Raw genomic sequence first — 17,312 nt, forward strand, 5'->3', positions numbered from 1 at the left:
TAATAAATGTGGCACATGCAAACACAATGTCAGAACATTGGGGTGTCATGGTCCGTGAAAAACTCTCGCTTTTATTAAATTCGTTTAATAGAAAATAGGTTCTAAAAACCCATTAAATGCTCTGTGTTAGTTTTATGCATAGATATAATTTATCACTTATATAATTTAGCAATGACTATCAAGCACAAATCTTTGGGCCTCTTTTTCGCTCACCAAGTGCCCAAATTCGCGACAAAATATGGGACGACGCTGTTTATCGATGAATATGACTGAAAGTTGGCACACTGTTAGAAAAGAGGTCATATTAGATTATGTCAAGGGACAAAACTCGTACGATTACCAAAAGACCGTTAAAAATAGATTTTTACTCTTTGGAGTACAATATTTCTAAAACGACAAAGAGGAGAGATTTTGTCGCTCATAAGGTTATATATGCACATTTCTTCTATTTATATTTCGAATTTCATTGGATTATGATGTGTACTTTTCCCCGTATTCTCACAAAACATCAACCCAATTTGCATTTCAATTAGTGAAAAATGGAGACGGCCATTTCACTATTAAGACTGGCCCACTTAAAATGAACTAAATTTTAACAAACAAAAAATTGAATAGACGAGGATAAATGTTACTGAGACAAAAATAGATGAATAAAATTTAATAAAAGAAACAAAATTATATATTTGGCCACACACGTGGCCATCTGGCAACCTTGTTCGCGATGATTGACGACACAAATCCTCGCGCGCTTTTTTAAAATTAAGGTAATGTTTCATTGTTATGTCATAGGGATAGTCAAATAGTCACATTCTCTCTCTCTCTCTCTCTCTCTCTCTCTCTCTCTCTCTCTCTCTCTCTCTCCTCTCAAATAAATACTAGAAATAACATAAGCCATGGTCTCACGGGACTGATTGATAATAATTTAGCAGGCTTTTTTCGTGTCATTTGTATGGGTTGTAGACACAAAATTACACTTCGGAAAAGTTCCAAATGATCAATATTATGTATATTTTAAAACAAAATTATAGTTGACCCTAGCCATACAGCTCTAAAACTATACAAGTTAGAACTCTTCTGATGTCTTCATCATATTTTCTGATATTTTGCCATAAAATTGCCAAGTTTTAATATCTAATTGCACGTATTAAACGAGATACAGCCACAAACCAGAAAAAACGCAGAAAAAGTGTCCCATATTTTCCGTATTTTTTTCTCTTTGTGAGTCATACAAATAAATTACACATTTGAAACTGCATAACTTTGTTATATATTTATGGATTTTCAAAATTCAAAAAGATTCTTACTGAGTGGAGATAGGGCTTTGATTTAATAGTAGTATTTCCTATAAAAATAGAGAAAAAAATTTTCATAGTCATTGCTATATAATTAGTATACAATGTCAACTAATTGATAATATTGAGAATTAAGTATAATTTAGTATAATTAATTCTCTTTACAATTATTCGGCATGTCCGACTTGCACATTCGAAATAATTTGTATACAAAAGACAATAATTTCCAATGTCATATTACATTATTCGTCAAAATCAAATATTTATTTATTTATTTATTTATCTATTTGCTCGGTGTCTTTATGAAAGTTATAATGCACTAGCAAAGCGTAAAACACCATGATTGTGTATTTTTTAAAACATGCTTACTTGCGACTCAAAGGGAATGTTAGACAAAAAAAAAAGAATAGTTGTTTTAATGCATTTTTAACCTGACCTGTTTTTGTTTTTGTTTTCCTATAAGACGAGACTAGACTACTAAAAGAGTGTTATATTATGCACCCACAAAAATCATTCAAGACTAAAAGTTAGAATAAAATGCTATCTACTATTTTATATCGATTTTCCAAACTCATGAAATAATAATCAGGTATCTTATATAACACGTCGAGAGTTGGTTCGTATTACTAACGTCTTAGAACCTCGCTGCTATCAATTTGGAAATAATTAATCACTGATCGTCTGGTAGCGAGTACAATACGGGATAGATTAGACTGGAAACTTGGTAGTTCTTGACTAAACCTGCCTCCTGTTACACGATAATTTAATTTAGCTCAATTAAAACTCAAGTACAGAAACAAACAGTAATAATACATATTTTATTAGGAAGCATTTGGTAGAAGAAAAAAAAAACCCACCAAAAAAAACCTATAATCTATAAAAACAATGACAACACGTCACCTTAATTCATTTTTGACACCTGGTGTTCGAATTTTTAACGCGCAACTGTGATTTAAATTAAATACCATCTTTTAAATATACACACAGAAGGACTAAAGGCCAGAGGTATGGCCTATCTCAATTCATTAAATTAAAATATAAAGTGTTGCTATTGGTTCTTGGTTGTATATTTTTACATTTTTTGTGCATTTGCATATATATATATATATATATATATATATATATATATATATATATATATTATATATATATATATATAATATATATATATATATATACATTGTCGCCATAGATTCTCAACTTTGTGTTTATACATTTTCATGCATGCCACGTCTGTAAACGAATTTCCATTTTTTTTTTTTGATGATTAAAGTATATATTATTATTATAGTTATTATTATTATTAAAAAAAACTAACAAACAAAACGATTTCATTAAATATGTACATTCTGCAGTCCCACATGTAAGCTATTTAATTGCAAGTATACTTATTATGTTTGTCGGAATGTCTGATGTAATCTGCATGATTTGTATGTATGTGCTTGTATAAATGATTTACATTCGTATAATTATCGATATCACCATCATCATTATTATTATTATTATTATTATTATTATTATTATTATTATTATTATTATTATTATATCATCCTCCTCATCATCATCATCATTATCATCATCATCATGATCATATCATAATATTTTTATTAATCATTATTACACGAAATGCCTCGATTACGGTCTGGATTCCAGATCACTCGAATGCACACTGACACTTTAAATAACATTTTGTTTATATTCGGTAAAGATTTTTACCTTTTTAATTTCACAATTAATTTGGAACCACGGAGTTCTCTAGTGCAGACGTAGAGCACGCATACGTTTTATTAACGTGCTGAATATTTGTGACTCTCCGCCTCGAAACGGTATTAAGTCGGATTTTTCAATTTTGGGTTTTTGGTACCCAATAAAAGCTTATATTATGCTTACAATTTTGATACCAAATTTATAAAATTCTGATTATTCATTGCCCAACTATGACCGTTTGAAGTAGGGAGAGTGTAAAAACCAAGTTTTGAGAAAATCGACTTTGAAGTGAGGCATCGTTTTCACACATAATCAAATCAATGGGCAAAGATAACTCCTCAGATACGGGCATTGACAATTTGACGAGAATAGTAAAATTTGCAGAGAGCCAATTTTCAATTTGACTCACAGGAATTTCAGACACCACTCGGAGGAATTTCAATGCCGAAAGGGGAAAATTTCCGCACACACAAAAAGGAATTGGGATGATATTTGGTATTGTGTTTACATATTGTATAGATCTAAACAGATAATTGATTAGAATTATATTATGATATATGAACACATTGTCAAATGCAACCCCAAAGTTTCCTTATTTCAAGTGAAGAGAAGCTCCAAAACATAATGATGGTAGTGAGGATGATGTTGTGTTGGTTGTAGTATTTATTTAGTAGTAGTAGTAGTGTAGTAGTAGTAGTAGTAGTAGTAGTGTAGTAGTATTTTAGTAGTAGTAGTAGTAGTAGTAGTAGTGGTACTAGTAGTAGTAGTGATGATGATGATGTCATAATGGCTGTTGTAGTAGTAAGTAGTGGTAGTGATGGTGATGTGGTGGTGGTGGTGGTGGTGACTGTGGTGGTAGTAGTGGCAGTGGTTGTAGTAGTAGTGATGATGTGGCGTGGGTGGTTGTAGTAGTAGTGATGATGTAGTGGTAGTGGTTGTAGTAGTAATGACGATGTGGTGGTGGTGGTTGTAGTAGTAGTGGTAGTGATGATGATGTGGTGGTGGTGGTTGTAGTAGTAGCGATAATGATGTGGTGGTGGTGGTTGAAGTAGTAGTGGCAGTGATCATGTGGTGGTGGTGGTGATTGTAGTAGTAGTGGTCGTGATGCGGGGTGGGTGGTTGTAGTGTGTGTGGGGTGTGTGTGTGTGGGGTGTGTGTGTGTGTGTGTAAAAACCAACGAGGCTAAAGTTTGAGGTCAAAGTATATGTTAAAGCTATTATTGGCAAGTGCAGCCTTGGAAATGGTGGCTCTCTGAGAGAAAGTCAACTCTTGTTTTGAATGTTTCACTGATAGTTGCTTTTTTAAACTTTAAATATATATAACTTATCGTCAATACTTATGTTGAATTATTATGTTTTTATTGTAGAAAAAAGATTGTAGTTTATGAAAAAAACAAAAAATGAAATTTGATCATTTTGACCATTTCCACTTTAAACGGTTTTCTTCGTTTCAAAATCCCCACTTAATACCGCTTCGAGGCGTAGGTTTACATTTCTACTTTCTTTTTCTGAACTTGTGTTGATCTAGCATGGCGTGAATTAATGGGAGTCTGATAAATTTTAACTTTTTTTTTCCATTCTTGAGTGATGTGTATGAAGGATTTTATTTCCACAGCATTTTAACATTTCAGGATTAATCGATTTGTGATTCCTTGTCTTATCTTATCTTACTAAAGGCTTAATATAGGAATTATCCTTTAAATGACTTATACAATAGTTTATATTACAGATCTCATATAGCTTGTATTGTATCATTCACAGACAGTTTTACACAAACTTTGAATGTCAGGAAAAATGTATCAATACGGCAATGTAAAATCTAAAAATACTATCATCCAACAGGATTTAACATAAATCAGGAGGAAGTGCTCAGTTGTAAATTTTTCAAAGTGAAACCGAACTGTGTGAGGGGACACCATGGGGAGTGCACCAGGAACTTGGGGTGGGGCACGAATAGGGAAAGATCAAAGGACTATAGGATGAGATACAAGTGGGTAAGGGGTGAGATGTGGGCACTACTAAGGAGTGAACCCAAGGCTCCCTCCCGTGGAGATTAACCCAAATCTAAGTTGGGTGGGCACAAAATGAGGATTGACCCGGAAGTGGCACAAGGGGGGGTAAACCCCTTTGGCACAGAAGTAGATGCCCCATGGGTCCCGGGCTTGAAGGGGTAACCATGGGGGATTGGGGAACTGGGGGTGGTAAAGTTGGGTAAACCCATGTGATTATGGCACATGGGGGCCCAGGGTGGAAAAAACATCCAGTGGATGTGAACCCAGATTTTTATGGAAAAAAGTGGGTTAAAACCCGAACAAAATTTCAAATCCTTTATTTTTGGGCCTTCAACTTTCCCCAGTCCTGGGGGCGTTCCCCACTGGGGGCCCTCTTAGGAGTTAGGAATTATTTTCCCGGGTCCTATTCATTTGTCCCGGGTTTTTTAAATCTTTTTGGGGTCCCCAACGTTTATAGTCTCGGGTTAAACTCCCCAACCAGGGTTTCCCCCTAAGTGGGGGTTTCCGGTCCCCTGCCCCCTCTAACCGGGGCCCACACCCCTTTTTCTCTGGTTCACTCCCCATTTTATGATAAGGGTGGGTGAGTTTAAACATGATAATAATAAAAACTAATTATTTTTAATTTTAATTATGGTTTTATGATGGGGCCGTTATATTTTGGATTTAAAAAGTGAGGCCCGAAAGTTCGAAATGTAAATTTTTTTTTAAACCCCCCCCTTTTTTTATCAAATATTTTTAAAAAACATTTAATTTTCAATAAAAGGGCCATGCCCTCCTTGCTATTTGCTGAACAAGGGCGACTTTTGTTTTTAAAAAATAATTTTTAAATTTTAAAAAACCCCCTAAAACCTTTCCATAGTAGTTTGGATTTAATACCAGAAAAAGGAATGAAAGATATTTTTTCATCCCAAATGTTTATCATTTTTTAAAAACCAAATTTTTGGCCCGCTTGAAGTTAATGAACTATATAATAAAATCAAAAGGAATGGGAAATTTGATTTAATTTAAAAAAACAGAAGGGTTGATTTTTTAGAATGGATTTTCCCTATATTTTCATAAAAACCCTTAAAGTACTAAGGCTGTAATTTTTAGATTTGTTTTTATTTTTTTCTTTCTTTTTAAATTGGTATTTTCATTGGGAAATTTTTCCCGTCTTGTAGAAAGTTACCCGCTTAAAGATTTGGACGGGATAAAGCTCTTTTTTTTTGAGTTTAAAAATTTTAAAGAAATAAAAAAAACCTTTTAGAAAAAGGGTTTTTTTATATCCCTTTAAATGATAACAAATATTTTATGAAAGGCGGGGCAAGGACATTTTATTGAAATTTTATAATTTTCAACAATACCCAAACAATTGTTGTTTTAAATTCTTTGCACGATGGTTTATTTGGGTTTCCCGGTTTTATGACATATTTCTAGGGAAGTTATTAATATTTTTTCCTGAAAAAAGATTTTTCGTGGTTTTTATAAAAATTTCATGGTCATGTTTTTGGTTTTTTAATTTTTTTTATTCACTTATTTTTTCTATTTATTTTTTTTGTCTATTTATTTTAAAATTTTCCCTATTTATACATCTAAATTTTTTCTATTTAATTTTTTTTGGTAGTTTCCTTTTTCCCTTTTATTGATTTGGAAATTAAAATTTAAAGAATGGTTCATATTTGGGATTTTCCTAAAAAAAAACCTTTGAATTTTAATTTTAAAATTTATGAAAATTTTGGGGTTTTTTCCAAAGTAATTTGGGCCCAAAAATTTTGCGTCAGTGGAAAGTAAGTGAAGGGCCACATCACTTGGAATTCACCCCACGTCAAACAGAAATTCGAAGCAGCCCTTTTTTTAAAAAACAAAAATAAACGGGAAAAACCCACTCTTTGGGGGGTATCTAAATTTAAATTTTGCCGGAAAATTTTTGCAAAGTGCGTACCCTGCGTGCTACGTGGGGTGCCGCGCGCGCCGGGGTTTTGTTGTTGTGTGTGTGTGTATATTTTTCTATGGAAGGGACACCAATAAAGGGAAAAAGCACCCAAGTAAAGTGAAAAATGAACCTTTTGAGGTCGACACATTTGGGGGGGGAACCCGGAACATAGAATTAACCCCCATAGGGAACGAACCCGGACACCGAAAATGTGGATACCTGAGTGGGGAAAAGAACCTGGATTGTGGGGGGGGACACCAATCTTGAATGTACACAAAAATATATTTGGGTCGATACAATGGCAATGAACCAGGGGCTGCGAGAGTGGGCAATCCCGGGAAAGTGGGCCGAATTCTGGGGCAGAAGACACACATGGAGAATTACTCCGGTAATTCCTCCGGGGGGACCCAAAAAAGGGGGGGAACCTGGGGGCTGTGGAGAAATCCCACCAAGGTGAATGAAAACTGGGACTAGGGGAAGGGGGACAAAAGTGGGTATAAACCGGGATAGGAAAAAAATAAGACAAAACACCCTGGGGTTCAAAAACCCCGGGGCCCAGAGAAATGGATACAAGAGAATATTGAGTGAAAACCCCAAAACATGGGGGGTGCTAAAGGGGGTTTTTTATTTCCACAAAATTTAAACCGACGAACAGGCGGGGCCCGCTCCCCCTCACTTTTTTTTGAAATTAAAAAAAATTTAAACCCCCTACACCGAGCATACTCAATGCCCCAATCGTTTCATGTTAAAATTTTTTGTGTTGAAAATATTGGCTATTAAGCTTAAAAAGCTGGTCAAAAAAACTTTGCGATGGGTGTGCGAAAGAAAACGGGGATCTTTCCCAAAAATGGGGGAGAGAGGGAACTAAAATACTTGGGGTTTTATACAAAAATTTTTTTTGTTTTTGGATAGGCCACACGGTAAGGGCCCCCTCCACCTGCCCGGGGGATTTTTCGTACCAATAAGGTCGCAGGGTTTAAACCCCACCCCCGCCGCCCAAAATTTTTTTTTTCTTTTATTGTCCTTTTGGCACTTTTCAAATCAAAACCATATCTTCTGTTACCAAAAAGGTCATGTCATGGCCCCGCCCGCATGGGAATGTTGCTGTTGACTAGGGCCCTTTGTAAAAATTTTTTAGGGCTTTATTGGGTATTTACTTAACCAAAAACTCAAATTTTTCATTTTTTTTAAAAAGATTTTTTATTAATCATTGGGGCCCTCAAAATTTTTCCTGAAGGGTTTAAAAAATTGGGGTGAGACCCAAATAACCCGGAAAAAAGAAAAACTCCCTTTTAAAAAACTTATTTTCATATTATTCATTGACTTCCCAAACTTTTAAATTTTCGAAATGGGTTTTAATAAACCCCAAAGCCTTTTTTTTTTTTTCCTTTTCTTGATATCCTCATTAAACTTTTTTACCTTCTGAAAGGTTTCATTTTGATAAAGGGGGGAAAGTTTACTTTTATTTAATACCCTCATTGGTCCTAATTTTTAAATGGAAAACATCAAAAGGTTTTTTTATGTGGGTTGTTGGGCTTTGTGGTATAAACTCGCCTTCGGATCCCAAAGGCCCGGGGTTTGAGTCCCGCTCTATGGGGGTGCAAAATTTACTTTTAGGGAAAATTGCTCTTTTGTATAAATGCTCAAAATTAGCTAATCTCTATTGACTTTTGAGCCAAAAAATTATTCAAATCTTTTTTTCGATTTCCTTTTCCCCCCTTACTTTTAAATTTAGTTTGGGTTTTTAAAAATAAACAAAAGAAATTTGGTGGTTTCTTTATGAGGGCAGCCCATATAGTCCCCATAAATAGGGGCGTATTTAAGCATACGCCGAAAATTTAAATTTTAAAAAAAATAACAAAGCTGTGTTTTCCCTAATTAAAGATTTTGAACGGTTAGGGGATGAAAGGGGGCCAAACAAAGCAAAAAGGAAAACTACAAAAAAAACCTCCCAAAAAAATCAATCAACCACGACTGGGGATCGAATTCCCGATCTTTTAAAATTGTCCCAACTATCGGAAGCCTCTGTGGTGTAATGAAATGGTAGCACGTCTGACCGGTAATCATAATGTCTGAGTTCGATCCCAGTTGAGGTAGACTGATTTTTTTGGGATAGTTTTTTTCTTGTACTTTCCTTTCTTGCTTTGTCTGGCACCTTTCATAATACACACTTGTTAAGATCTTTATATTACACTGGTGCCTGCTCCTTCATTTCTTAATTTGTGTTGTCATAAAACTGGTTTCAATTTAATTGGAGGACTGGGTACATAACTTGAGTCATTGATCTTCTGGTTTCAGAGTGATGTCATCTTATTTTCTAGCCTAAATATATGCTGGTCATCAATAAAGACCATCCACCCTCGATCTTTTACGTCCTGTAATCTTAAAAATCTGACTATACTTCCTGCTATTCAAATAGTTATGCCAACTATGATTCAATATGAAATCTATCCATTATTAGTCCTCCGAAGGACTGGTTACATACACACTTACACAGAGTTTGGAACCGAGAGAGTTACAGGGCACGGCTTCTCTACCCTATTAATTTAACAGTATGTCGTGATCGATAGTGTCAAAAGCTGATGATAAATCAAGAAGGTAAAGAGGTGTACAGGAACCTTCATCGATGATTTGAAGAAAATCATTTACAACCCCGACAAGAGCAGTTTCGGCAGTGTGGTTTTGTTTGTAGGCACTGAAAGATTTCTTCCATGGAATTTATTTTAAAGTGAGCTAGAAGTTGACTTAGGACAGCTTTTCAAGAATTTTTGATAGAAAAGAAAGGTTAGAGGCAAGACGTTATTTTTTTTAGGTTTTCTTTGAAATGATTAGCTTTCTTCAATAAGGGTTTAACGTAAGCAGTTTTGTAGATATCAGTTGAAGTGATTTATTTATGCTGGGAGTGGTGGATGGTATTAATTCGTTTATGCATAATTTTAAATGTCGGTTTTAATTGGATCTAACTCACAGCATTTCGAAGCAGCGAGTAGGAGATGTATTGTTAGTACAACGTCGATGTTAAAAATGAAGTGGTGAATAAAGATCTCTCGTAATGTGTAGAAGAAAAGGAATAATAAAAATTAGGTTTCACTTTAAAATCCATTTTGAAAAATGAGAAAATCACAGGAATAGTTTGTTAGAGATCAAAATCGATTTCAGATAATTAAACACAACACCGTCATAAGATAAACCATTTAAAAAATCGACATTCACGCAAAAGAATTCAAACCAAAATCGACTAGAGAGACACAGGTAAATAAAAAACATGTCCTGCTGGCTAAGCGTGTCAAAATAATGTTTGCTTTGGCCTCGACCATCTTATGCTTTAAATCAACATGAAAGTTTGGAAGTACTCACCAAGAACCAATGCATGGATTTCCCTGCCAAAAAATATCCTTTAGCATTTCCTCTGTTTGGTCGGAAGGTAGACTGGGGGATAAAATTTGAGAATTTTTTAATGAATTACTTCTACTTCTAATGTACAATCACTATTACTATCATAACTACTACTACTACTACTACTTAAACTATTACTACTTCTACTACTACTACTACTACTACTACTACTACTACTACTACTACTACTACTACTTCTACTACTACTTCTACTACTACTACTACTACTACTACTACTACTACTACTTCTACTATTGCTACTACTACTACTACTACTACTACTACTGCTACTACTACTACTACTACTACTATTACTACTGAAACTATTACTACTTCTAATATTATTATCGTTATCATTATTATTACTCCTCCTCCTCCTCCTCCTCCTCCTCCTCCTCATCCTACTACTACTACGACCACGACCACTACTACTACTACTACTACTACTACTACTACTACTACTACTACTACTACCACTACTACTACTGCTACTACTACTACTACTACTACTACTACTACTACTACTACTACTACTACTACTACTACTACAACTACTACTACTACTACTACTACTACTACTACTACTACTACTACTACTACTACTACTACTACTACTATAAACATTATTATTATTATTATTATTATTATTATTATTATTATTATTATTATTATTATTATTATTATTATTATTATTATTATTATTATTATTATTATTATTATTATTAACATCTTCATTCAGTACGGAGAGGTGCAAATGTTGGATCATACCACCACCTGCTATTGGCAAAGATTAAGCTTCGACTCAGCAAGAATGGGACCAGATTACACACAAGAAGAAAATTCCAGGTGAATGCACAAGATGGGGGAAAAGAGTGAGGAGTTGAAACTGCAATAAAGTATTAGATTCCTCTAGCTGATCTCGAGGAGGACAGAGATGTGGAGTCACATTGGACAAAGATCAAGGAAGTCTACATAACGACCTGTCACGAGGTATTGGGTGTAAAGAAATCAGAACATAAAGAATGGAAGTCCAATAACCTTGGAGCTGATTAAAAAAGAGGAGAACAAGGAAGAAACAAGTGAATGCAAGTCGAACAAGGGCTTCAAGACTCGATGCATATAAGCAGCATCGTGCCACAGTTAAGGAAGTCAAAAGAGCTGTGAAGAAAGACAAGGAAGCATTCATGAATAGACTTGCAGAGAAAGCAGAAGCAGCAGCAATAGAACACAGAGGATCCTTTATCAAACTGCCAAGACACTTGCTGAAAAATATGTGACCCTTAGCCTCAAAACGGTATTAAGTCGGGTTGGTTAAGATGTTGAAAATTGAATTCATAGACAGAAATATCAAACTTGTGTTGAGTTGATATGATTTATTGAGGAGAATGGCAACCATATTTTAGGGTGCGAATGCCAAAAATTTATATTTTGACCAGTTTAACATTAAATTCGGCTTTTAAGCATTTGGTTCGTTCCGACATAATACCTTTTTGAGACGATGGGACACATATGGGAAACCAGTGGTACCAGTCAAAGATAAAGATGGGAAAACTATTTTTGGAAAAGACGCTAAATCTAAGCCATAGAGGGAACATTTCAACTGCCTTCTGAACAGATCACCACCAGACAAACCGCCTGAAATTTTGTCTGCAAGGAATGAGCTACCAATTAGCTGTGATCCACCATCGATAGCAGAGAATATGGGTGCCATTAACAAGATGAAAAGGGGGAAAGCTGCTGGACCAGACCAGATTCCACATGAAGATCTAAAAGTTGATGTTGAAAGAAATGCTGAGACCCTTCAACTGCTGTTTGAGAGAATCTGAAATGACGGGTTTGTAAAGACGGACATAATGGCAAGCTTCCAACGAAAGGGGACCTCAGTAATTGTAATAATTATCGAGGAATCACTCCTCTCTATCTCAGGAAAGGTTTTCAACCGTATTATTCTAGAGAGAATTAAGAATGCAACAGATGCAAAGCTACGGGGACGAAAAGGCCGGTTTTCGGGAAAACCGCTCGTTCACCGACTCTGTGAGTCATAGTGGAACAGTCTATAGAATTAGATGGAACTCTCCCCTCATTGTCAACTTTCTGGATTACGAGAAGGCTTTCGACAGTATTGTCAGAGCAACATTGTGGAAAATTCTGGCATACTATGAAATCCCTGAGAAGTTGGTAAACCTCATCTAGGAAATGTATGAAGGAACAAGTTGCAGGGTTATACATGATCAGCTTATGGAGAGCTTTGAAATTAAGACTGGTGTCAAGCAGGGATGCTTGCTCTCACCATTCCTGTTTATCCTTGCCATTGATTGGCTAATGAAGGAAACCTCCAAAGGGCGAAGAAATGGCATACAGTGGACCCTCTGGACACGGATGATCTGGATTTTGCAGATGATCTGGCACTTTTGTTTAACACCCAGGACCAGGTTCAAGCAAAAACCATAATAATAACAGCCTCTCGGAATCCATTGGTTTAAAAATTCACCATGCAAAGTCAAAGGTCTTAAGGATAGGTATGCGTCAAAGGGAGTAGATCAAAGTAAAAGATCAGGAAGTTAAAGATATAGACACTTTCTGCTATCTTGGTAGTATAATTCACAAAGATGGAGTCATGGAAGCAGGGGTGAAAACATGGATAGGAAAGGCACAGACTGCATTCACATCTTTGAACAGAGTTTGGAGAATTAAAGTTATCTCCCTTCGACTTGGAACGCAGTGCAGGCATGTATAAGGAAGATACATGTTTTTGTAAACAGGTGCATGCGTAAGCTACCAGAATTAAATGGATGGACAGGATTAAGAACGAAGAAGTATGGAAAAGAACACAACAGAAACTAGTGGGAGGGGAAATAGGAAGAAAACGATCGAGGTGGATTGCACATACCCTTAGAAAGAATGACCCCACTATAACAAAGAAAGTATCGGATTGGACCCTCAGGGCAGAAAATTAAGGGGAATGCCACGGGGAACGTGAAGACGAGTTATAAAGAAGCTGATATACAGAGAAGTGAAAAGACATGGAACGAGATTTTTAAAAAAAAGAGTTAGCTCAAGATAAAGAGGGATATGATGATGATGATGATGAGGAGGAGGAGGAGGAGGAGGAGGAGGAAGAGGAGGAGGAGGAGGAGGAGGAGGAGGAGGAGGAGGAGGAGGAGGAGGAGGAGGAGGAGAACTGTTTATTCGTTCGTGGATCGATTTGATATGACACAAACGGTAAGGGACTAAAGAATATACAGTTCTCCTTGTGATGTTAAGCATTTTTGCGAAATTGGTCATAGACTGTCTAGCTTGAAGATGACCAATGGCACGTGCATGTTGTTCTTGACTAAGTCGTGACATCGCGTAGATTAATGGATGGTATTTTGTATTGTGTTTTCCTGCCTTGAAAATGTTTCAAGAAGACACGGATGGCAAAAAAAATCAAAAAAATCCACACACTTCCTGTCCAGAGTAAGGGGCCAATAGGTCATTTTAGCACGTGCGCGACGTGGTGAGCGAATTTCAGGTCAAAAACAAAAACATCAACTATCGGTACACAGAAAGGCTAATGGTAAACAGCTCAGTGGAAAATAATTAGCCTACGCCAACGGATAAAAAAATAACGGCGATATATATATATATTTATGAGTGTTGGTGAGTACTCGTAGGTACGAAAGTGCTCGATAATGATGGTTAGAGCTAATCTCATCTCATGTAGTTCCATATCTGAAGCAGACGTCGGAGGTCATCTTCCGCCAAGCTGATCTATCTCTTGCCAATTCTATTAAAGCAGCGCCACCTTTCTCAGCTTCATCTGTCCAAGTTCTTATCCCTTTCAAATACGTTATTCTTTGTCTTCCTCTTATTCTTTTTCCATTCATCTTTCCAGTCAAGGCGAGTATTTCCAAACCAGGGTGGCGGATAATGTGTCCTAAAAATTCCATTTGGCGTTTGATGATTTTTGTTATCAGTGATCTTTTTCTGTTTGCCATTTCTAAAATATAGAGAGCTAATATAGAATACAAATTGTCACTCAAATTTATTTTTTTTTGTGAGTTTGGAGTAATATTTTTTTCTTCGGACATTATTAAGGATTACGCCGACTGAGGACGTGTAAAGAGACACAGAAATGAATCGTCTCGGCCAGAAAAAATGTGAGTGACAATATTAATTGAATCGTGTTTGATACAAATATGGTACGAAAAGTGCTCGACATGTAGTAATGGAGCGAATTATTATTTTTAAAAAATATTTACCACAATGTTTGAGACAGTCTACATTAATGTTTCAGGCTTAATTTGCCATCGTCAGGACTGAGTTGTTTTGTTGACTGTTGTTGTTTCTTGAAGTGGTTCCGGAACACATATATATATGAGTGTTGGTGGGTACTTGTAGGTACGAAAGTGCTCGATAATGATGGTTAGAGCTAATATAGAATACAAATTGTCACTCACATTTTTTGTGGCCGAGACGTTCGTTTCTGTGTCTCTTTACACGTCCTCAGTCGGCGTAATCCTTAATAATGTCCGAAGAAAAAATTCTTACTCCAAACGAATTCGTAAAGAGACACAGAAACGAAAGTCTCGGCCACAGAAAATGTGAGTGACAATTTGTATTATATATATATATATATATATATATATATATATATATATATATATATATATATATATATATAATTATATACATATTCCATAAGATGACAATAAGATCTATACATATTTCTTATCAAAAAAAATAACATTCAAATTTTCATACGTCAACTAAAATCTCCTTTAAAATGGGAGAAAGGGGAGGGGGGGGGGGGGATTTTGATGGTGAATTTAATTCACTTACCCAAAGTCCAACCGCTAATACGGCCACGAAATAAACAACAATGCAAACGATATCTGCTGTTTCTAGAGTCTCCACCATGATCGGTTTAAATAGTTATCAATTTATTTCTATCGGTTTTAAACGACATTAATATATATCAAGCTGAAATTCACTTCAAGGTCCATGAAACGAATTAGGAATTTCTGGGCACGTCAAGCCTGAACCGTTCCTAAGCTGTAATTTTTACATACGTGCTTTTGCAAATGTATATTTTCATTTAGCTAAAGTTCAAGTTATTTCAAAAGTTAAGTGCTATTTAATTGTTGTTGAAATTACAAATTGTAAAATAGGCAAATTTGTATGTTTTCAATGTGCGTCTCTTTTTGTTGCAATTGTTAAACTTAATAATAATAATATAATATAACAATTAAGGGTTAAATAAACCAATTTGCCTTTAAACATCCTGTAAAGATTTCATTAAATCGACATGTGAACAAATATGAATCGATAGCATAATGCTGAATGAGAAAGATGTGCATGAAATGATATGATTAGCACTGAAGAGACATCTTCATAAAAAAAAAAAGAAAAGAAAAGAAAAGATTTCATCGACCATGACTTGGATAACTAAAATCTCCTTTAAAATGGGAGAAGGGGCGGGTGGGGGGGGGGGGGGGTTGATTTTGATGGTAAATTTAATTCACTTACCCAAAGTCCAACCGCTAATACGGCCACGAAATAAATTACAATGCAAACGATATCTGCTGTTTCTAGAGTCTCCACCATGATCGGTTTAAATAGTTATCAATTTATTTTTATCGGTTTTAAACGACATTAATATACATCAGGCTGAAAATACATTTCACGTCCTTGAAACGAATTAGGAATTTACTTGGCACGTCAAGCCTGAACTGTTCCTTTTATCAAGGTGATAAAAATGTATGTTATCGCGCCCATACGTACTTAGACTTAGACCAATAGTCGAATTTTGATATGCGTAAATGGAATTCGTAAAATTGAAAATTTCGTCATACATAGTAATGTATAGTGCCCTGGAAAAATACGTATTTATAATTTTGGCCAGACTTCGCAAAGTCTCGGGTTTGAAAGTTTTTGCCAAGATGCGAACTATGTGGACCGATCGATATTTGAAGATCGAGTTTTTCTGGCCAAATTCTTAAATACGTGTTTTTCCAGATTATGGCAGTAATATTGAGTTGGGTAAGGATTATAAAAATAACAAATGAATAAAGGAAAAAATTTATATATATGAACTAATTGACACTAAAAGTCCTTTGTGTTCTTTTGACTAGCTCTTTGTATTCATAACATCCACTTTCATCTATTATTTCTTTGTTATTAGTATTTAGTATGTTATTGCTATTTTATTTTTTGTTTTGTTTTGTTTGTCTTGTTTGTATGTTTTTGTAGATTACCGACATTGCCCACTATATAGATGATAATCTATTAGTATTAAAAGTGTACAGAGGAGAGATACCAAAAAGATTTTTGCAATACAGTATTTATCTTTTATAAGGAAAGGTTAAAATTTCTTGACTTACCAAGTTTGAAAAATAAACGAATTCGTGGGGAGTTAATTCAGGTTTATGGATTATAGTTCTGGATAAGATAGACTTTTCTAAATATTTTTCATATTCAAATATCACTTTTACTAGAGGGAACAAGTTTAAGACTTTTGTCACTAGATGCAAAACAAACATAAGGCAAAATTGGTTCGGTAATCGTATTGTCCAGAAATGGAACAATTTGAAACTTGAAACAAAGAATGCAAAATCTATAGATTATTTAATGTGTCAGTAGACAGGGAATTATGGGAAGGAAGATTTATATAAGAAGAAGAATACTTGTTTGCAGTGCTGTTGATACATTTTTCAATCTTGTATGTAAATATCTTGCATTGTTATCTTATTACAGTTATCTTCTATATGCATGGATGCATGAGCGTGTGTGTGTGTGACGTGTGTTTTTCAGGTCACGGTTAAAGATATATGTTTGTACATAACACGCACCTGGGAACGTTTCAGTTTGTTAATTATCTTTACCATGTTTATCATTATTGTAATTTTTCAATCAATTGATGTTATTAGGGGTTTTCAAAAGGTCTTATCCTATTTCGCCCTATACTATAATATGTTATGTTATGTTATGTTATGTTGTTGCCTTTCATATA

The 17,312-nt window shown here is 35.1% G+C and overlaps 1 protein-coding gene across 2 annotated transcripts in view; it reads right to left on the bottom strand.

The window, feature by feature from the left end:
• LOC144971567 (sodium/glucose cotransporter 4-like) overlaps positions 1 to 16,085 on the bottom strand; it is a 132,946-nt gene extending 116,861 nt beyond the window's left edge. The window contains exons 1-2 of one of the 2 annotated variants that reach the window (XM_078912609.1): positions 15,830 to 16,085; positions 10,280 to 10,351 (exon numbers count right to left, since the gene is read on the bottom strand). In XM_078912609.1, the coding sequence (XP_078768735.1) occupies positions 10,280 to 10,351; positions 15,830 to 15,907 (150 nt within the window). In that variant the 5' untranslated portion in view covers positions 15,908 to 16,085. Of the gene's footprint in view, positions 1 to 10,279; positions 10,352 to 15,142; positions 15,642 to 15,829 lie in introns of those variants that run through there. The other variant, XM_078912610.1, reaches the window with a different exon arrangement.
• Between the last annotated feature and the right edge of the window lie 1,227 nt (positions 16,086 to 17,312).

This window comes from Berghia stephanieae, chromosome 4, assembly GCF_034508935.2.
Source record: "Berghia stephanieae isolate SIO BIC M18660-M18661 chromosome 4, UCSD_Bste_1.3, whole genome shotgun sequence".
Classification (NCBI taxonomy): domain Eukaryota; kingdom Metazoa; phylum Mollusca; class Gastropoda; order Nudibranchia; family Aeolidiidae; genus Berghia; species Berghia stephanieae.